The 22,495-nt window shown below is 45.3% G+C and overlaps 1 protein-coding gene and 1 long non-coding RNA gene across 4 annotated transcripts in view; one reads left to right on the forward strand and one right to left on the reverse strand.

Moving 5' to 3' along the window:
• Window positions 1-22,495, forward strand: part of FYCO1 (FYVE and coiled-coil domain autophagy adaptor 1) — a 75,501-nt gene that overhangs the window by 48,496 nt on the left and 4,510 nt on the right. For all 3 annotated transcript variants that reach the window (XM_081284880.1, XM_081284881.1, XM_081284882.1), the window contains exons 15-17: window positions 4,580-4,675; window positions 15,355-15,565; window positions 21,821-21,930. In XM_081284880.1, coding sequence (XP_081141006.1) covers window positions 4,580-4,675; window positions 15,355-15,565; window positions 21,821-21,930 — 417 coding nt within the window. The remainder of the gene's footprint in view (window positions 1-4,579; window positions 4,676-15,354; window positions 15,566-21,820; window positions 21,931-22,495) is intronic.
• Window positions 8,979-13,515, reverse strand: LOC308644131. The gene is made up of 2 exons (XR_014020898.1): window positions 12,800-13,515; window positions 8,979-12,764 (listed from the first exon to the last, which is right to left on the reverse strand). It is a non-coding gene; the product is annotated as an uncharacterized lncRNA (long non-coding RNA).

Raw genomic sequence — 22,495 nt, forward strand, 5'->3', positions numbered from 1 at the left:
TCCTGGGTCTCATTCTCCCCCAGCTCCAGGGGGTGAAGGCAGTAGGAAGAGGTGTCGGCTCCCTTTCTGCCACCCCACAAGATTGGTGCTGTCCTGCCCAGCAAAACTGGTGGCTCTTCCTGAGGGTGGATGTCAGGAATTGGAAGTAGAGACCAGTAGCAACCTCAGGATCCAGAAACTAACACTCAATTTACTGTGAACCAGTAAAATTGTGCACTGTGCTGGATGTTTCCCTTGAACAACTGTCTAATCCTAGTCACTTCCTAATCATTTACAGATGAATAAATGGAAGATTAGAGTTAACAAGAACATACATGTCCCTAAGAATCACCTAGCCTGTGCTTCTTAACCTGATCTTTCTGAGTATGGAATTGTCCCAGGGAGCCCCAGTTAAAGATCTGCAGACCTCTAGTTGGGTTTTCAGGCCTTGTATGAATTAACTAGTTCAAATTGTCCTTTCCACCAAAGTACGAATGAGTGAAATGTTCTTTCAGGGCAAGAACCAAGAGGCCATGTGAATGCAGGGAACAGTGGACAAATGAATAAATGAAAGTGCTGAGCAAAATACTGCAGGGGAGATGAACCAAAGTCCCCATCTTTCCAAAAGGACTTTTAGGGCAGGATAGCCTTTAGAGTAAGACTGCCTAACGCTGGAATCTTTAAGCTGTGAGAGATTAGTTTTTTCCAGGGACAAGTCAGCTATGCCAGGGTGGTGTTAGAATGACCAGAGCCTTGTCAAACCTGTTTGGCTGCCTGTGCTCATGAGAGAATCACTCATGTCATGGGGAAGAATGGAGGCCTGTCCCCAGTGCCCTCCATGATCATGCATGCATGCCCACAAGTGTTGGGGGGGGCACATATATTTGAGAAAGCATGGCACATTGTCATGACCACCCTCTAATGGCAAGTTCTGGGTAGCATAGAAGACCTGCAACTAAAAAAGAACCAAGCTACTCGCAGCCTGAGGGCCAAATTTTAGTTCAAAACCACTTTACAAAATGCCTTTTATTATTTGCAGTACTTATTGTACCAAGGGAATTACTTTTCTCTGAAACAAACCTCTCAACTTGAGGGTTAGTACCCAGTCGTATACATCTTAGATTTACCATGAATTATTGAACATCTTCTAAGTTTAATTGGGGGGAGAATAAAAGGGAAGTGACAGACATCCCTGCTGCAGATTTAACACTGTTAACTTGCTCACTTCTTCAGGAGAGCTGGCATTCTCAAGTCAGAGCTGTGGGGTGCCACTGCCAGAATCCAGGGGTGAGGCATTATTGCTCTTGGGAGGAGAGTCTAGCTATAAAGCACTGGTGGCTGCCAGGGCTGTGGAGGATGAGTTCATGGCTAAGATCCCCAGACTGGTGCCTTGCTCAGTGGCATCTGGCACTGGTCATGAGGATGGGCTGCAGGTTTGCATGTTGTGGTCAGACCATAGGCACCAAATCATCAGGACTCGAGATACTAAAAGTGTTCTTTTGGTTTTTAAGCAAAAAAGGAAGCCAGTGACTAAATGGAAAACTACTAGGAATTTTCTTTATAATGAAGCTGACAAAATAATTTAATAAGACAGTAGTAGTAAAATAAATTCAATAGAAAAATATAAAGAAGTGCCCCACATCCCAGAGTGTGGTTCAAGCCAGACTTCCACACCTGCACTAGTCACCATAGCTGTCTGCCATCATGGACATGCCCTCTACTGCACTGTCCAATGCAGTGGCCACCAGCCGTGGGGTGATAGGGTGCTCAACGAGTGTCTAGTGCAGCCTAGGAACCAAGTTTTTCATTTTCTTTGGTTCTGATGAGCGTAACTACTAGCTGCTCTATTGGACAGTGCAGGGCTGGCCTGAAGACCTCTCTAGTTCACAGGTGACTGTTCACAGAGAGAGGCAACCAGAGGAACTGGAAGAGTGTGCAGAATCAGGCAGAGCAACACTCCTAACCATGCAGGACTCAGCAGGACAGAGGGCAATTGATGGAGCCTCTGAGGAAGATCATCAGCAAGACCTCTGGGGCTGCTGGGTGTTCCTTAGCCAGACTGTAAACAGGCAGAGATTCTGCTTTCCAGGCTTTGTGAAGGGTTGAAATTGTATAGTAATTCAATAAAAAAAAAATAGGCTGAGGCATTTTGATTTGTGACAGATTCCAGCAGGAGGGACTCCACCATGATACCTCACCCCAGAGAGGTGGCCTCTTGGACCGCATTGCATTGTGGGGGCAGTCTCAGCTCCTGCCTTGTGTGTACTCCCCACTTGATTCCTAGTGGGTTCTAAAGGGAAACCTTGGTTGCATCCCCCCTTGAGAGCATTTGGTGTAGATGAAAAGCCTTATGCTGAGGCACATTACACAGGCATTTACTGAGCTCAGGCTCTTTGTGCAGCAAGTTGCACAGGAATACCAGCTGACCACCCCCAGAGAGATGAGCAAGTCATTAGACTGCTGTGCTTGTGCCAGAGAGGAAACTCAGCAGGAAATGGTGGCATGTTATCAGCAGTAGGAAGCCACCATATCTCACAGGAAGCCCCACAGCAAGGGGAGAAGGAAGGACTTGCGAGCAATTAAGTCCATCCAGCTTCTTTTCTAAAAAACCAGCTCAACAGTAAGAAAAGCAAATGGCTATAGTAGGAGATAGGGCGCCCTCTAGTGGTGTTACATGTTCACCATCCTCAAACTTGATCCATTGACCACCACTAACAGAGTTGCCATATCCCACAGTAGTGGGTTTTACACAGCCACTTAGATGTATACATCTGGTTACATAAAGTTAAAACAGGCGCCTCATAAAACAGTAGTTATCCTTCCAACATGCAGTGTGCTATTGAATTCAGGTTTCCTATTTTATTTGGTTGATTTTTATGTTAGTCATGACCTATTAAATTAATAGCCCACGCAATGGATCATGACTCACATGAAAATCCCAGCAAGGTCTTGGGAACCTACCCTGTGAATCAGCTGTTTGTGTGGCAGATAATCAGTCATTGGGTGTCACAGGGTGATCAGAGAGGAGGGTGATGAAGGAAGTGAGAGAATAATAGATTAGGACGATGTTTTACCCCAAATGCAGGAAAACTGGGAAGGCCTACCACAGTTTTCTCTCATCCTATGTTATTTAACTCTTTTTTTTTTTTTTTTTTTTTTTTTTTGGTATTTGCTCTTTGGAAATGTATGAAAGCAAATGAAATGAGCCAGCCTGAGTGGCCTCAGGCCTGTCTGCTCTGCTCTGGGCCTCAGCTTCTCCACCTGAGAATTGGGGTGGCACTAGGTATCCTTGTGAGCTGCTCCCCTCCCAAGCTCCTGTTCTGTGACTGTGTGTATCCCGGGGTGGCGGGGTGGAGATATGGAAAAGCAAGTACTTGGAAAAGAAAGAGGAGGAGGTATTCAGCAGGGAAGAGTTTAGAAACAGGTCTCCAGCCAGGGTGGGAAGGAAGCAAGGAGTGACAAGGCTGCCCAGGGAGGCAGCAGGTGCTGCAGGACATGTTCAGAGCAGGAGGCAACCCCCAGCAGCCCTCCAGCTGGGCAGCAGACAGGCAAACAAGGTGGGGACACAAAAGCTACATGGTGGAAACACCAACAGCTGCACCCGAGATGAGGGGACCTGACTCTCCACTGGTGGTGGCCAGCATTTGGCGGAAACCAAATCTTGGAGGACACTGGGCTCTACCAGTGAGACGCTGGACCTCCTCCAGCATAGACAGGCTTTGTAAGTTGGTAGCAAGTCATCTGCTTTTATGCCTGAGAAGTCTTATTAGGGTCAAAATGGCTACAGGGGGCCTTGGTATGAATCTGCTAAGCTAGCATCTGACACTCGGGGTCTTCCTCCTTCAGGAATCTGTCTCTGGTTCTTGACTTTCATGAGGGCATTCCCTCTTGTCTTTTTCTCCTGAAACTACTCACGAATGATTTACAGGCCTTTTGGACATTTCCTAGCAAGTAGCCTTTGATTTCTTGGGTCCCTGAAAATGTCAGGGGTTGAACTGCTGTGGTTGGGTCCTGCATAGCAGGGGAAACACAGCTGTAGATCCTGCTTTGGGGGTACATGTGGTCTAGGGAAGATAAGTCTCCAAAAAAGGGAAGTAAGGCACCATGGGACCAAGGCTGTGATACAAGTGTGCACTGGGGAGGAGGGGAGGAGGGGATGGCAGATGCCATCATGTTATAAGCACCCACAGCAAAGCCACCTGTCACCTCCCCTAGATTCTTGGTGCCGTGCTGCTGCTGCAGATGTACCAAGTGTCTGTCCTTGCATCTGTTCTTGTGCCCCAGAGATGAACCAATGCAGGTTTCTCTAATCATGGGCCGGCACTGAAGAGTCAGGAATCAGTGGTACTGGTCACGTGGACCTGTGGGGATGTCCCTGCTAGTGTGGGAGTAGAGGGTGGCCTGTTCAAACTGATGCCCAGCCTCCCCACACCCACCACCAGGACTGCCACCTGTGGTCCTCTTTCTGTCCTGGGGCCTCTGCAATCTAAGGATTCCCATGCAATCTGAGGTTGGCTATATGAACAAGACTGCAGATCTCAGCATGTGGGACCTTATATTGTGATTAGCTCATGCTCTATTCTCATTTGTGACATTTCAGGGACACCACGTCAAACTCCCTAACTCCTGAGGACACTGAGGATATGCCCGTGGGGCAGGATGCTGAAATCTGTTTGCTGAAATCTGGTGAACTGATGTAAGTGACTGGCTACTGAGTGGATCCCCCCACACACACCCCAGAAGGGCACTGCTCAAGGCTCTAACCCCACACCAGTGGGGGCTTCAGTTTAATTTTATTTCTTTCTCTCTTTTCTATTTATTTATTTATTTATTTATTTATTAGAAAAACAAAAAGTCTTTGCTAGCAAAGGAGAAATGCAAGGGACTCCTGTCCCAGAGGCAGTGATTCTGACCATGAGCGGGAACAGGGGGCTTTTAAAGAGGTGATTCAAAGGCTATACTCCATGTTCTCTGTCAGCTTGTTAATTTGAGAGATAATCATTTCTGTGATCTTGGGGCCATCACCAAAATCTGAACGACTTTATTTCTGTGATGGGGTGTGCTCAAGGACAGATAACTCTGCCTAGGATGGAGAAGAAAGGTAATCCTATTTCCCCTGAGATGCGGGGTAGAGATTAGGGTAGGGCAGGGAGAGGAAGAGAAAGAAACATGTTTGTTTTAAAAATAAGTCACAGTGGCAGAGCAACAAAGGCTATGTTCAAAGTAAAAAAGTAGACCACTGTTAAATTTCCCTCTGTCAATTTCTACATTCCATTTCTATGGAAAATGGGTAATGACATTTCCTGTCATTTCCTGGGGTGAAGTTGGGGGAAATGATCCAAAGTCCTTTTTCTCTATCAAGTGGGGCATGGACAGTTAAGGGTATTCAGCATTAGGGCAATCCAGAGGTCCACAGTGTCAGATGGCAGGTGACTGGACAAGACCTATATAGGGCAGGGATCATGCTAAGACAACAATAAACAAGACAGCAAAGCATTACTTTTATGTAAACAATTAGTATTTCACCCAGTCTCTGAAAACTATAAAGATGGTAACTCATAATCATATCAGTGAAAACAGATTCAGTTAATCTATGTAGGAGGTTAGGACGATTTGTAGGTCTATGAGATCAGGCTCAGATTGACTCAGGACAACCTTGTGACTCTAGAGTCCTTTGTGATCATTATTATTAGGCACTTCCACACAGGAACCCTTCCTTTATAGCTACTTACTTTCAGTAGGGTTGACACAAATGGACATCTTAAGCCGCGTTTTAAAAAAACTATGACGATGCTTTGACCATACTCTCCTATCAGGTGTTTAAGACCAATTGCTCAAAACCAACCTGGTTCCTACCCACTGAGTCAGCTGGGATTCTCCAGAGGTCACTCTTGGGAACATGTGTGAAGCCTCTTGGCTCCTTTAGCTTTCTTCTACCAGTGATGCCATCTGCCAAGATGGATCAGAGTCTTGCGACCATATATAGCTTCTCTTGGAAGCCTCAGGGACATTTCCCTCTCCAATGACCCTCTTCTTTGCAACATGTGCATTGGTTGGCTTCTTGTTCTCTAGGGTCCTCTCAATCTCTGGGATCAGCAGATCAGGTGACTCAGTGTTACAAGGCCCAGAGAGAGGTCCCCGTAGTTCTCTGGGTCAAAATGTTGGCTGTTTTTTTCTTGGCCCTTTTACTTTATATCCTGTCTATCCTATAGATGATGATGGCTTATTGTCTCAAATTAATTCCAGTTCTGTTAGAAGTAGTACTTCTGGTGTGTGCTTAACAGGCAACGTTATAAAGTTTTATAAGGAAAATAGGAAACAAACAATAATGCATCTTTGCTGCCAACTTAGCCTCTACAAAGATCCATATATGTATCAACTCAATTCCATACAAGTTTTATTTTCCTTTAAACCTCTTTTACAAACCTAAATACCTTTTACAGTTTGGGGGCAGGGAAGTACTGGGGATTCAACTGTAACACTCAACCACTGAGCCACATCCCCAGCCCTATTTTGTATTTTATTTAGAGAAAGGATCTCACTGAATTGCTTAGCGCCTCACTTTTGCTGAAGCTGGCTTTGAATTCATGATTCTCCTGCCTCAGCCTCCTGAGCCTCTGGGATTACAGGTGTATGCCACCATGTCCAGCTAAATACCTTTACCATTTACGCAAACATTTACTTAAGTTTCCAATTATATCCCCTGTTTACTTTAAAATCACAGTAATCTTTACAACAAAAAAAAAAGTCTATCTTTTGAACACAACTTTAAATAAGCTTAATTCTAACCTACTCTGTTCAGAGCCATCCTAACGTGGAGAAGAACGAGAGGCAGAGCCTTAACTCAGGTAAGGCTGGCCTCTTGACAAATCTTAAAAAGTGTTTTATTTCTGAATCCTGATCTTTGCTCCTTTTTAAAATATCATTTTACAAAGTTCCCATGTATTATTTCCTGAGTCTCTGAATATCAGTAATATAATACAGCATTACGTCTGAAACATAATCAAACAGAAAGGTTAAGGAGCTCTTTCCTTTTGTGGAAAAAGTGGCAGAATGTTTTCATGTTTCACATTGTCAACCTTTGAACAAATCAGGCTCTCTTCTCAATAACTTCCACAAGTATTTAAATTCCTATCCCAGTATAAAGAGTAGCACAAAACTTTATCTATAACTTATAAAACATTAAATGACATAAATAAATACCAACCAATTTTGGTATTTCTATATAAATCTGAAGGGGACTATGCTACAGATAATTTTAGTTGGGAGAATACCAACTTGGTAAAGGGCCTTTCTAAGTTTACATTTAACTAAATTTAACTTTTAAAGTGAAATTTACAATTTATAGCCTATGGTAACAATAGTCATAGGTCTACATAGGTTAGCAGTGCTAGCAAAAATATCAAAGGGTAGCCTTAGATCTGTGTACATTTAGGAAACAGTGTTAATGATCAGAAATAGATTTAGTCAAAGCAAACAGATCTTCCAATGGCAGTGTGGCCCTTCTATGTCACGTACAATGTATAAAAGAGGGCACTTAGAGATTACCTTGTCAGTAAACCTAGATAAACCTTCATTTTATAAACTTTTACTTAACACTCAGACAAGGCTCAGACAAATGTAGTCCTCAGATATATACATAGGCACATATATTTAGAGTATCAACTATATTGGTGTAACCTAAAATAAAAGGTATTTATTTGACCATTTACAAACTGATCATTTAAAAGATTTGAAAGCAGGTACAACCCCTAATTCCTCTAAGACTTAGTTTCCCTAAGTAATAAAACCTAACAGATATGAGAAAATTGTCTTCATAAGAGCAGATCAATGTTTCAGACTTGCTTCATATAAGTACATTAAACTTTGAATAACTAATTGACTGTGGTAATTATAGCCAATGTAATAACATACATAAACTTTTTGAGATTTACCTTCCATAAACCTGCAACTTACATAGACATTCAACAACTTGTTTACATCCTTATTTTTCTCCTCTCTTTCAACTTGAACTTTAGCATAAGAATATTACTTTACCATGCAAAATACTTTCTCATCTAGAAACATTTCTTTACCTTCTAATTTTCCATACTAAACTATGTTTCCATACCTATAACTTTCTTATATCTCTTTTCTAGTTTGAGACCCTTTCTTAAATGCACATTCTAAAGCAATCCTTGTGAATATTATCTGTGCATTTTATTTACACAACAAATTTCATCCCAGGAGAGGGATCAGACAGTCTGGCAAAAATCAAAAACTGTGCTTTGATCTTTTTTCTCCCAGGTGGCATTCAAGGGGTTGGAGCACAGAATATTTTCTGAGCCTGACCTCTCTCCCTTCTTATCATTATCACAATGCCATCGACTTTAAGTGAATTCTCCACTGTCAGTTGTACCCAGAGGCCCCTTTTGAGACTTTTGTTTATAGTAGACATATTGATATGCAATGGAAGAGGCCCTTCTCATCCTTTTCTTTAGGCTTCCTTGAAGATGCCTTTGCAGAAGCTGCTGACAAAAGGTGGGTTGGCCTTAGTTTCTGTCATTTTCTTTTCTGGGTGCAGTTGCTTACCCTGCCAGTCTTCCCGTACATTTAGTCTGATGGGAAACTATCATAGCAAGAATCACTCTGCCTAAGTGATGGGTACCCCCTGGCCAAATGGGGTATACTGTCAGATCTTAAAAGGGGAGACTATTCCTGTCCCCAGATCATAGACTAACGGTGCTGGAACCTACAGCCACGGCCTTAGTGGACAGCAGTCTCCACCCACCCACCCACCATGGGCAAAAGGGGCTAGAAGGCAGGACAGAGGCCAAGTTCTCTTTGCCCGCTTTTCTACAGCCCAAACAGCTTTCCTAGGATTTTTTTTTTCTTTTTTCCAGCCCTAGGCTGATGTCCTTGACCCACAAGGAGATGATCTGTGACAGCCTGGGACCAGGCTGAGACACAGAGCTAGGAGTGCCAGCACTGGACCTCGAGGATTTAAATCCTTTAAAAAAAAAAAAAAAAAAAAAAAAAAACTCTTTCTCCTGGTGTCCTGCTATCCTCATACACCAGAGGCAGTGCCTTTTGGCACCTGCAAGTTAATTTCTGCCTATTCAGACTCCTTATCATGCAACTGCATAAATGCCTGATCTCTTCCATATACTTTACTTCTGAACAGACCAACTTCCACTGCAAGATTGTATAATAATCCAGAAAACTACTCAAAGGCCTGATTGTGTTATAGACAGGCTTATACCTATAGGTGGCCCAGTCAGCCAAGATCTCTCTTCCCAGGAAGAGAGTCTACTGGTGAGATCCTTGTAGCATGGCCCATGTCTTAAAGGGCCAGTAACAGATACAAAAAACATGGAGGGAGGATCACCGAAACCATGGCTGACAGATGAGAAAATTTAAAACAGACAGAACTGCACATACAAATTTCTTCCACTTAATTAACCTCTGACAGACCAATTGCAAGATTGCGCAAAAAAGAGACACAAAGACAGACAACCAGAGAGGATCCCCAAAAACCATGGCCAACAAATGGGAGCCTTTAAAATAGACCAGCCACGATCTTTCCCAAGAGACTACCTATAGCTCAACACAGTATTGCCCATGTCTTAACAGGGGCAGTAACAGAGACAAAAACACAGACAGACAACCAGAGGGAATTCCGAAACCCAAGGCCAACAAACAAATAAGGACCTAGAACAAAACCGGAAGGGAGCATATATCCCTTGGTTCTCGACTCCTTCTTAACCATGACTCCTACACCAGTGGAACCCACAGATATCCCCCCACAAAGAGAAATCAGATGTGTAGAATTGAGGGTCTCAGCGTGCACACTGGGGAACTTACCAGATGGCCAAGGATGTATCACGACTTTACAGAATTCCGTTTCCTTTTTCTCAAAGTGGACCACAGTGGAACAACCTATACCCATCAGAGACAGAAAGTAGGAGTTCACCAAAGCAAAGGATCTTCAGCAGCTGCTGGGATGGTCCTTCAGTCCCTGCCTTTACTCACAGGAATGGCTCTTTCAGTGCTGCCTGAGGCGAACTCACCCTTCACCTAATTCTTGATGGCTCTTAACAGATTTGCCGCCACTAACCATCCTCAGCCTAGAAGTGGGGTCCCTTGCAGAGCCAGGCCTACCCAAGAAAGCTGCTCTGAGATCCCTTCGTGGTTACCAAATTTGTTGCCAAAAGTTAGGTCCTTATGCCAATCCAGTAATGGTTCTGAGAAGAAGAAAAAAGAAGTTTTATTGCTTTGCTAGCCAAGTGTACTCGAGAAACACTGGGGACTCCTGTCTGAAAAGCTGTGATTCTCCATAATTTTTTTTTTTTTTTTTGTGTGTGTGTGTGTGTGTGTGTATGTGCTCAAAGATTCATGTTTTATAGCATATAGTGCTTAGATTTTGACAAATAACGCAGTGTAATCACCGTTATGGTTAAGATACAGACTAGTTCTCTCACTCTGCAAGTTCCCTGTGCCCCTTTAGGGTCACTTCCCCACCCCCGCAATACCCATGTTCTTTATGGCAAACACATTCTCCAAACATTAAGAAGTTTCTTTGGGAATAACTTTGCAATGGGTATATGCATGGTCTTAGTGACCTATGTGTGTGTTCAGGGAGATTGAAACAAGGGGATGTTTTTTAAAGACAGAAATAGGGGATTGCACAAGTTATCATGAAATCATAGCCCTTGGGTATAGCGATCATTGACAAAGGTGAAGTCAATCCTAGGATGGACAGACATTTTTTGCAGAGGTATTTTCTGTGTAAGGTTGCAGTGGACTTTGGAAAAGGTTCTGGCAGTGTCTTTTGTGATCTTGTTATTAGCCGTTAATATGAGATTCCCCTTCTTCACAGCCTTCTGGATTTATTTATCTATTCCTTTAGGAATGGACAGAAGTGACTCCATTTTTGTTCAAATAATTTTCACAGTAGCCTTCCAGTCTTTTTTATGTGCATATATACTTATAGGGGTTTTTTGGCATAAATATTTGAAATCTTATTTTCAGAGCATTTTAAACTCTCTGTAGTGGAATATTTTCCCCCAACATCCATTTCTCCAGTCTTGAGTGCAAGGACTGCATAACAGTGAACAGACTCATTTATTTTTTAAAATTTTTTTGTAGTTGTAGATGGACAGAATGCCTTTATTGTACTTGGTTTTGTTGTTGTTGTTGTTGTTGTTTTTTAATGTGGTGCTGAGGATCAAATCCTGTGCCTCACGCATGTTAGGCAAGCACTCTGCCACCAAGCTACACGCCCCAGCCCAAGACTTAGTCGTTTATTGCCTGATATTAATTCATTATTACATGCCGGGTGCTGTGAGTACATCTGTGCACAGATAGACAAAGATCCCTGCCCCTGTGGTGTTTGTATTTCACCAGAAATTGACAGATAGTAAATGGTAAAAATAAGAAAATATTATATTTTATATTATAAGGTCATGCTTGCAACGGAAAAAAAAATGAACAGAGAATTAAAATAAAAGAGAGAGAAATCTGAGATCTTACATAGAGTGAAACTAAGAAGATAAGACTTCAAATAAGTCCAATATCCACTCCAAAGGAACAGCATTTCCCATGGAGGGAGCGGTCCATGTGAAGCCTCAAGACGGTGACACCTAGAATGATCAAGGTGCCTAGAAAGGGCCAGTGCAGCTGATGCAGAGAACGTGAGGGAGGTGGAATCAGAAAGGGAACAGAGGTCTATGTCACGTAGGACCTTGCCGGCCTTTGTAAAGGCTTTGGCTTCTAATATGAGAGAAACAGGAGCCCAACAATTAGCTTTAGAGCAGAAGAGTGACTTATTCTAATTTATGCTTGAAAAGGAATCAATCTTTGCCATGTGAAAAAGCAGAGTCTGGAGGCCTGTTAGGAGGGTGCTGGAGAAATCCAGATCCCTGGACCAGGTGGTGGCAGAAGGCAGAGACAAGGTCAGGTTCTGGATCTATTCTGAAGATGGCACCAACACAGTTTCCTGAAGGATTAGATGTGGTCATTAGAAAGCAGATAACACATCCAGCCTCAGAACATTCTTGAACAAAGACTGTCTTGAATCATGGGACAGACCAACATGAAGAATTAAATAGCTGCTCACAATCTGCTGGTGTTGGGAGAGTAGGAAAAGTCTGCTTCACCCTTTCTGGAGAGCACCTTGGCTGCAAGATGTACCCACAGCTCAAGTATTCTGTATTCCCTTCGACCGAGTAAGCCTATGTCAGGGAATTTATTCCAAGAAATAATGATTAGACATGCAGAATTAAAGCTACCAGAATGTTCTTTGCATGCTACTCACAACAATGTCAATGAGAAGCAGTTAAAGAGGACGTGGGCTTTCATGAATAGTGATGAATTTTGCCAAATGATTTGCTTGTCTCAGTTGACATGGTCCTAGGCTCTTTCTTCCTTTGCTGGCTAATAATGAGGAATTACACTGGTGGATTTTCAATGAACCAACCTTGCTTACCTGAGTGAAATCCCACTTGGCCACAGTGTATAATTCTTTTAATGTCCTGCTGGATTCAACAAGCTTTCCAAAGGTAGTTTTGCCAGATACAGAATTAACAGTTAATAGTACTTTTCTTTCAGCACTTGAAAACGTGGTGCCCCTCCTTTGGCTTCAGTGAAGCTGAAAAATGTCCTGTCAATCAAATTGGTGTCCACCCCAAAGATAACACACCTTTTTCTCTGGCTGCTCCTAAGATTTTTTTCCTTCATCTTTTGTTTTTAAAAGCTTAAATGGGATAGGTTTGAGCCTAAATTTCTTTTGTGTTTTTCCTACTGGGCTATGTTCAGTCCTTAAATCTTTTTTGTCTTTGACCAAATTTGAGAAGATTGTAGGCAGCACTTCCTTGAATATGTGTTCAGATGTCCGGTCTCTTCCTCTCCATTTGGAACTCCAGCAATACGAATAGTAGATAGTAGTAGTTTGTCATGGTCTCATAGGTCCTTGAAGCGCTGAGGTTTTTTTGTTTGCTTGTTTCCTCATCTCTTTTCTCTGTGTTGTTCAGATCTAGTAGCTTCTCTTTTTATCTTCCATTTCTTTAGTATAATTTTTTTCATTATTTCAAGAATATTTAGATTGTTATGGAGGCATTTGGATAACAGCTACTTAAAAAAAATCTTGTCAAAAGGTTAGGAAATAATGAGAACACACAGAATCCAAAAACCTATTCTTACAGAGAATAGTATAAAATGAATACAAAGAATAACCCAGCTGAGACCTGTGAATAAAATACAAGCAGAAGATGCTACCCTGGAATTAATTAATTTATTTATCTATTTTTTTTATTTATTTTTGCCTCTTTCTCTTGTACCCACATTGTAAGAGAATCTGAAAGGTTGGGTTATCTCCAAACACAATGAAGTTGTTGGTACCTTTGGTGCATGTAAGCTAGAATTCCTGCAGTCATTCAGTAGAATTGACACTTTTATTTGATTCTGGTAGACAGTGGGCTTCTTAAGATTGGATTTGGGGCTGGGATTGTAGCTCAGTGGAAGAGCACTTGCCTAGCATGTGTGAGGCACTGGGTTCGATTCTCAACACCGCATAGAACAAAAGAAGGAAGGAAGGAAGGAAGGAGGGAGGGAGGGAGGGAGGGAGGGAGGAAAGGTTCATCAACAACTAAAAAAAAAAAATTTAACAAAAGGTTAGATTTGAGCGTAGATGGAAACAAACCCTTGGTTTGTCTTTATCCGCACCTCCTTTGGAGAGATGGAATATTGTCCTTCTTGCAAAGTAGATGGTGTCTAGAAAGAGACAAGACCCAGTCCAGCTGGTACCAAGGAGAGTTCTAGAACATGAGATTAGAAGGTGACCCAGCATCAATGGGACGTGCTGTCAGAATTGGTGACTTTTTACTTGGTATTGTGATAGGATTTCCACATTCTGAGAAAAGGCTCCTTCCCAAAATGGCTCCTTCCCCACACACATACACTCTCTCTTAGATTCTTGAAAATTGTAAATATCGCACAACCGCTTTATTAGAAATAAGCTTAAATTAATACATGGAGAAGTATTATATTGATTAAATTCTCACAGTGGTGAGTAATTAGAGCTGTTCTTTCCAGCATTTGGTTTTATTAATCATTGGTTTCTCTTCTCCTTGGCATAGCTTTGGAGAGTTATTCCATTTATCTCCAGGGCTTTGGAGGTAGCTTGATCTCTCAGGGTCATTACTTGCTATGCACTCTTAGACAAGTTGCCTAGCCTGTCTGAGCTTTAACTTTTTTACCTGTGTTAAAGGGATCAGTCATTTATTTTCTCCACAGAATGCAGTCTGATGTAATAGAAAAATAATGGCTTTGGATCCGACCTGTGTGAACCCAACTTAAGTTTCTTAATATTTATGAACTTTAGTTTCCTCATTTGTAAAATGGGAACAAACATGCCTTTCCCTCTTTGTCATTGTGATAACACCTGAGGTCAGGTCAAGGGGCAGAGGGCGTGGCCCGACTTCACAATGGAGGAAATGAGGCTTGGAGAGTGAGTGACTTGCTGAAGGGCACATCACTGTAAGTGGACTTCTGCCCAGAAGGCCATCTCCATGATCCTGCACTAACCTTGAGCCTCTGGAGCTGCCCTGTGCAAGAGTGGGGCCCACCCAGCCTGGGAGGCCTCAAAGCTGGAGGAGCAGGAGATTCCCTGATCATGTCAAGGTCATCTTCTGATGTGGTCCCTCTCCAGCCATAAGATGAGGAAGAGCTCTGCCACCGATCTGAAGTGAGCCAGCCCCTCAGCTCCTCACCCAGGTCACAGAGTCCTGCAGAGGGCCCCAAAGCAGAACAGCTCCCTCAGCAAGCCCTCCCCACTCCTGGGAGAGGCTCCCCCAGCCAGTACGAGGCAGAACCAGGGGCACAGCCTCAGGACCTCCAAGCCCTCCAACCATCCGACCAGATGGGATACTGGTGTGGGACAGGAGGGCAGGTGCCCACGTGCAGTCCTACAGGGGCCCGAGTCAGATGAGAGGAAGATCTGTGGGCGCGGGGAGGCATGCACTACTGAGGTGAAACCAGGAGCCAGGGAAGTGAAACGAGAAAGGGCAGACAGGCAGTGGACAGCCGAGCAGCAGACAGCTTCAAGAAGGTGATGGAAAACAGACCTCGTCACTCACACACTGTCCACGAGTGGCACAGAGAAGGTCATGTGTTCTCTCAGCTCCACGTGGGTAAGGACTGTCATCTGTATATTTTGGTGCTGTGACTCCAGTGCCTGGAACTGGGCCAGGCATGTAGTGAGCACTCAGGGAAAGCTGTGCATCCCATAATTTTCAAGGGTACCTAAGGCTTGTCCATCTCTGAGCCACGGATATCCTGGCCAGTGGACACAAAACACTTTGCCAGTGGATCAGGTCCATCTCTGCATTTTCATTTCAGGATCAAATTACCACTCACAGTGGAAGAGATTGCCAACTTTGGGGAGGGGAACAGGGAGCTGTTTGTGAGATCCAGTACCTACAGCCTGATCCCCATCACTGTGACCGAGGCAGGCCTCACCATCAGTTGGGTCTTCTCCTCTGACCCCAAGAGCATCTCCTTCAGCGTGGTCTTCCGAGAGGCAGAGGACACACCACTGGACCAGTGCAAGGTAGGCTGGGCTCCTGCCTGGGGGCCTGATGTACATACAAACATGCCTGGGCAGCCCTCTCCCAGAGCAGGCTCTGCTCTCTTTGAGCAGGCCTTATCTGGAATGTTCTAGGTTATGTCATACAGAGCAGGCAAAGCACCTGGGGCTTATCCAGCTTGGGGAAGAAAAGACCCAGAAGCTCAGAAGAATGCTCTTCAAATGTCTCAGGGTCACTCCTATGCCTGACAGATCCTTTTTGACCTTGGGATAAATCAGTAGGTGAAACTTAGTGGGAACACAGATGTAGGACACAATTTTTTAAAAAAATATATATTTTTAGTTATAGATGGACACAATACCTTTATTTTATTTATTTTTTTATGCAGTGCTAAGGATCAAACCCAGTGCCTCACACATGCCAGGCAAGAGCTCTGCCACTGAGCCACAACCCCAGCCCCTATAGGACTCAGTTTGGAGGATGATTTTCTCTCAGACTTGTGCAAAAGCAGGAATGGGTCACCTTGGGAGGTGAGAACTCTCTGCTGTGGTTATTAGCATAGGGTATTCTGCATCTCATCTGCTAGGATAGCAGTAAAGACAGCCCCGGTTTATCACTTGGGAGGTGGGGCTTAGAATTTGGTGGCACATGCCAGTTCATGAACTCCTATACATTCTAGGCAGGGAATGTTGACACTGGAGGGACTGTGGTCCTCACCTTGGGCCGCAATGTTAGAAACATCTGGAGAACCAAAACCCTGAGGCCATATCACTAAATCAGAATCTCCCAGCCTTTCCTGTGGGATTCCAGTAAACAGCTCAGGTTGAGAACCACTGGTACAGATAAAGGGGCTGGAGCCACAGCAGAAAGGATGGGTGGAATCCAGAGCACAGGGACAGAGGGGATTGGGGCTCCAGGAATGGCTGATCCAGTATGGGGTGAGGAAGAGAGAATCCCACACCTGGGGTCCGAATCCCACTGCAGCTCTGCAGAGGGAGGGCATGGAGGGTAGCGGAGGGTCATGGAAGGGATGGTGGAGCAGTCAGCTGCGCTGGACCAGGGCAGAAAGCTGATGTCTATATTTTGCAAAAACAGCAAGGATCAAGATGGGGACGAGCAGCTTGAAGTCACGTGATGCCAGAGCTCTGTGAAGTCTCTGCAGTAATGTCAGTCGGTCCCTCAAGTATCTGGTTCCCTGAGCACCGAGGGGTTCTGTGAGGATGAGGAAGGCAGAGAGCATAGAGGCAGGCTGGGGCACAGTGGGGTACACGACCACCTCTGTTCTGGTTCCAGTGTCTGCTCTTCGCCGTCTCTGCTGTGTTGGAGCCTCCTCGTTATGGAATTGCTTGGCCCTTTCCATTCTCTACAAACTCATGGATTTTTTAAATACTATTTTCTTAGTTGTAGATGGACACAATGCCTTTATTTTTATGAGGTGCTGAGGATCAAACCCAGTGCCTCACACATGCTAGGCAAGCACTCTACCACTGAGCCAGCACCCCAGCCCCAAACTCACTCTTAAAATGTAATTCCACCCCCTTAAGGTAGCCTTGTTTACTGGGATCTTGTGTTACTTCTTTAAACTGCTCTGTCCCTCACTTCCTCTGGGGCTTGCAGCCAGTGCCACAGTCTTGCTTTGGGGCTCTTCCTCCCTGAGCAGAGGGCACCTCCACTTGGAGGGCTACTCCTGACACCTTGGCCTCAGGCTCTTCCATACAACCCCAGATTCAGCACTGCTGAGAGTCCAGTCCCTGAGGGCACAGGAACTCTCCAGGGCCATAGTGGATCAATAGCAGTGTGGCCGGTGTGCCAATCAGCTTCTCATGAAGGACCTACACTCTGTCAAGGGCTTACCAAAGTGTCTTCACTGCCCACCAGGCGCCACCCAGGCTAGACCCTGAGGAATGTCGGCAGGGAGGATCAGGTGGCAGATCAGGTGTCTAGACCTTGGCTGTCCCACCTGCCCCCACATTGCTGAGCCATGAGCCTCTGCTCATTCACTTACCCACCAAGTCCTCCTGTCCCTGGGCAGTGGAGCTTGAGCCTCTGGGTGGCCTTCCTTGGGTTCTGGCAAGCACTCTTTCCCCACAGTGGACACCAGGGGGCAGAAGAGCCCACATACTAGTGCTCAGGTACATCACTGTCACCAGCCAGCCATGGGGTGGCTGTGATCTCTGCCAGAGGTCCCCCTGAAAAGTGTTATCCCAGAGCAGCCTTTTCCAGGCATGCACCCTTGGTATCTATCCCAGGGACTCCCTGTGTGCCCCCTTCACTAGCCTTGGCCTTATGGGAAATGACAGGGACTATGCAGATTGCGGTACTCGATTGCATAGGTGTGAAGACAAGGAACTGCACTAGGTGCTTGGAATCTGTAGACAAGCAGTTATTGAGCTTCTACTGTATACTAAGCTCTAGGGCCCACTGGGGATAAAAGCTGAAGGGACAGCATGAGATCTGCCCTCGGAGCTCACAGTGCCGTGGGAGAGAAGGCCTGGAAAATAACACCTGTGATTCCAGGTGGTGAGTGTCATGATGGAGGTCAGTGGGGACAGAGGGTGCAACTGGAAGGGAACCTGTCCCAGCCTCGAGAATGATGACCAGGGGGTTGTGGCTCAGTGTGTCACCACATATAAAAATAAATGAATAAAATAAAGGTCCATCAACAACACCCCCCTTCCCCCAAAAAAAAGAATGATGACCAGGGAGTGATACTCCTGGGCTGATGGGGAAGGCCACCCTGGAAGAAACCAGGAGCAGCAGTTATAAGGCAAGGTGAGAGAGGGTGAGGAGCATAAGAGGAGAGTGCAGGTGAACAGAGCCTCACAGGACAGCCATCCCCAGTGGCACCCATAGACACGCCCTACCCTGTGCCACCCTCTCTCCTGAGCAGCCTCCTCCATTAAGGTCATGGCCCCTGATAAAAGAGACCAAGGACTTGAGGCCCCCAGTGTGCAGACCATTGGCCTGAAGCCTGGGACAAAGCAGAGAACAGGACCCAGGCCCTGGCCTTTCTCTAGGCAGAGGACCCATCTTTGGCCAGAAAGCTTGATAGCCCACTAAGGGCCTCAGAGGGAGGCAGAGGGGAAGCTGGGACTGAAGAAAAGAAACAAGCCCTCAATCGAGACATAATTCGCGTACCATGTAATTCACCCACGTGAAGAACACAATGCAGGGGATTCAGTGTATTCAGAGTTGTGCAGCCCTCACTCCTCTCTACCTTGCATCATTTTTGTCATACCCAAAAGACATCCTGTGCCCGTTAACAGTCACTTCCCATCCTCTATCTACCACTACTCTCTACTCTATGAATGTGCTGATTCCAGATACTCTGTGTGAATGGAATCACACAGTACCTGCTTTTTGTGATCATCTTCTTTCACTTAGTGTAGAGTCCTTGCTTTGTACCAGGGCCCCAGGGCACTGGAGCCCACCAAGAGATGGAGAAAACAAATTGGGCTGCTCCACAGACATGCCACTTACATCAGACACAGCCACCCAGGTGCTGGGGGTGGTGGGAGACACCCCAGAGCTTAACACAGCAGAGACCTGCCCTCTCAGGGTTACACCAAGGAGACCTTGGCCCCCTGCCCAAACCAGAGCGGTGTGTATGTACTTGGATCCCAGAGCCCTTGTTAATTTCCACCAGACTTTTTGATATTTTTTAAATTTATTTAAAGTAACAATGGGAAATAGAAGCTAAATGAATGAAAATTCTGTGGAATAGAATGTTTGAAAGATATGAAGAGCATTATTTGAAGGAACATGTGGTATCTGCTTTATCAGATCCTCTTGAGAGGACGAGCTCTCCATTGTTGCTCTGATCTAAAGGCTGTAAGTGTGAAGTTCAGGGTAGGACACAAGGGCTCCGCAGGTGACAGACAGCAAGGCAGCCTCTGCCTGAGCAGCTCCTTCCACACATGCCTGGAGGAGTGTCTTAGCCAGGCTGGTAAATGTGAGGTTAGGGACCACAGAAGAACTCAACCACTCAGCCTCCCAGGATTCTGAGTCCCTCGTGGAAATGGAATACTGCAGAACAAGAAAGGAACTGAATAAGATACCATGCAGAACAGGGTGCCACAGAGCCTGCACACAGCAGTCCTACCTAATATGGCTGCTGCATGCTTCTCTGTCTCCTCCGGACTCTTCTAAGCCCACCTGCCCTCTCACCCCCATCGGCCCCCAGCCTGCACAGACACACCCTCGCATCAGGAACACGCTGCGCACCCTCCTTCCTGGCCTTGTGGTTTTCCCTTCTGATTTCTCCTTGACCCATACGTTTAAATTTCTAATTTAGTTTCTAAATATTTTAGAATTTTCCAGAGATGTACTTTTGATTTCTGGTTTAATATCCCAGATGTGCATGACTGTTGAACCGTTCCCCAGACAGGGCGATGAGTTGGATCAGAAATATAAGAAATAGGGGAAATAAAGACAAGCAGAAATAGACGAAGCCGGACTCAGTGGGTAAATCAGCCCTAATAGGGTCTGATTCAACAACACACGAGGCTCCGCGTTTTATTTTATAGATTTTAAAAATCAAAGGGATTCACTGTGAAAAGGCTTCTTGGGTAAAGAGGATGAAGTCTGAGCAAAACAGCTTAGTTGGGGCTTATCAGTTTGCGCCCATCTCTTCTACCTAAAGGCAGCTGGGATTTGAATTTGAGGCTTTTGAACTAGTAAATTCCATAACAGGCATGGAATTCTCCTTATCAACAGGCGTCACCTGCAAATGGGTGGTTCCCTCTGCACCTTCACTGAAGAATTCCCAGGAGAGGCATCTCAGTGTCCAGGGTTACATAATTCAAAGCGATGATTCATTCTCAGCTCCCAACATATTAATTCTATTGAGCCAGACAAAATCCTTTGTAGAACTTGGATTCTGACTTGTCCAAGTTCAGTGTCACCTCTTCCAGCCAGTCTTCCCTACCATTCTGCCTCCTCTCCCTCCCACCAGGCTGGGACGGGCAGCCCTGCCCAGTCTTCCTGTGGCACCGACTCCACCAGAACTCCGTGTGATTTTTGTCTGTCATCTCCATTAAACCCCAAGATCCTTGAGGACAGAGCGTTGGGCAGGAATTTACTTCACTTTGGGAACTTCTGATCAACATGTGGGACTTTGAGAAATATGCAGCCATTTTCAAGTTTGAGTTGAAAAGCTATCTCATTTTTATAATTATTTTGGATTTGATCATTTTTGTGTAGGTTAAACATGATTAATAGGAAAAAGTAATAAGTGAACATAAAGAAGATTGAATTTCTGAAAAAGATACATTTAATTTTTTAAAGAATAAAAATGGTCACCTCTGAGGTAGTTTGTCACATTAGGAACTTAAAGTGTGAAGATGTCACTGTGGTCTATAGAGCTTCTGGTGCACATTTAAGTGTAGGTGTTCCTAAGATTTGGGACATTTCATAAGACAAGATCCTCTAGGTGCTTGTCACTTCTTGGGGTTAAAAAAAAAAAAAAAAGAAAAAGAGGAAAGAAAAGAAGATAAAATCTTTAAATTTTTGGTTGATTTTGTTTTATTTCCTACAATAACTGTGGTTTTAAAGTGGGGCCCCTGTCTTAACTGGCCAGCAGGTAGAAGGTCCTGCCCTGGTGGGAGAGACTGGCCATCTGAGGTCCCCGGCCTGGCCCTGGCCAGCATACACCATCCGCTCAAATTTGGTCTCTGAAAACAAGACCCTTGGAAAATGGCCTGAGAAAATAAATGTTTCCTGGGACAAATTTGTCATTCCCAGAGAAAACAGAAAGTAAACAGGAAACTCAGGGCCTCATTTGGAAAGATGAAAGGGTGCTGGGGCACGTGGGGAGCCAGGGCTCAGCTAGGAGAGGAGCCTGTGATGGGGCCCAGCGAGAAGCCTTGGATGGAGCCAGAGCTGTTCAGATGGATGAGAGAGAGGGGCCAGCAGCTTCATGAAGGGCCTGAGGCCGTGTCATCTGGAAAGAGGTCTTGGCCCATCCTGTGAGACCAAGGGCAGCCCCAGGACCAACAGGAGACAGCTGGACACATGGATGTCACCTAAAATAAACCCAGGAAGCTGGTGCTGGCTGTAGTCAGGGAGGCTGGGGAGCCAGCTTTGGGGTCCAGATAACACTCATACAGCCCCCCTGCCACAAGTGTCACCAAACTCAGGGTGTGCAGATGGCACTACCACTCCTCCTCTGTGACCCCCAACAGAGCACTCGGCCTCCTCCCCCGAAATGAAAGATCCCCCCAGAGCAGCCATGAGGTTCTCAGCCTCTGATGTGTTTTTCCACCTATTTTTCCTCCCAGGTCCTCATTCCCACGACCAGATGCAATTCCCACAAGGAGAACATCCAGGGCCAGCTGAAGGTCCGCACGCCCGGCATCTACATGCTGGTGTTCGACAACACCTTTTCCAGGTAGGGCCTCCTTCGCCAGCATCCAGATGGAGGCCCCTGGTCTCTCATGCCTCTCTGCCTCCTCTTCTCGGGCACAGTGTGAACACTAACGATTGATTAGATCATTCTGCTGTCAATAGTTTTTCATTTGTTTTGGGGTTATTTTTGGGGGGAGGGGGTACTAGGAATTGAACTCAGGGATGCTTTACACCACTGAACCACATCCCCAGGCCTTTTTATCTTTTATTTGGGGACAGGGTCTGGCTAAGTTCCCAAGGCTGGCCTAGAACTTGTGATCCTCCTGCCTCAGCCTCCCGAGTTGCTGGGATTACAGATGTGCACCACCATACCTGGCTGTCAGCAGGTCCTTGTTAACAGGGCTCTGTTCCAGTGACTGTTAGGGTTTTTGACACTTACAATGTGTCACCACATGCCAGCAATTTCCTCCAGCCCCACAGAATTTCTATGCCACGGGGACTGCCTCTGCTCACGTCACTGGACTCTTAATGCCCAAAGAAGGGGCTCAGGAAATACAGTGGAGAGGCCAGACAAATGCGTGAAGGAGAAAGAGAGGAACGGGAGGTAG

The sequence above is a fragment of the Spermophilus citellus genome (genome assembly GCF_964194105.1).
Source record: "Spermophilus citellus genome assembly, chromosome: 3".
Lineage (NCBI taxonomy): Eukaryota > Metazoa > Chordata > Mammalia > Rodentia > Sciuridae > Spermophilus > Spermophilus citellus.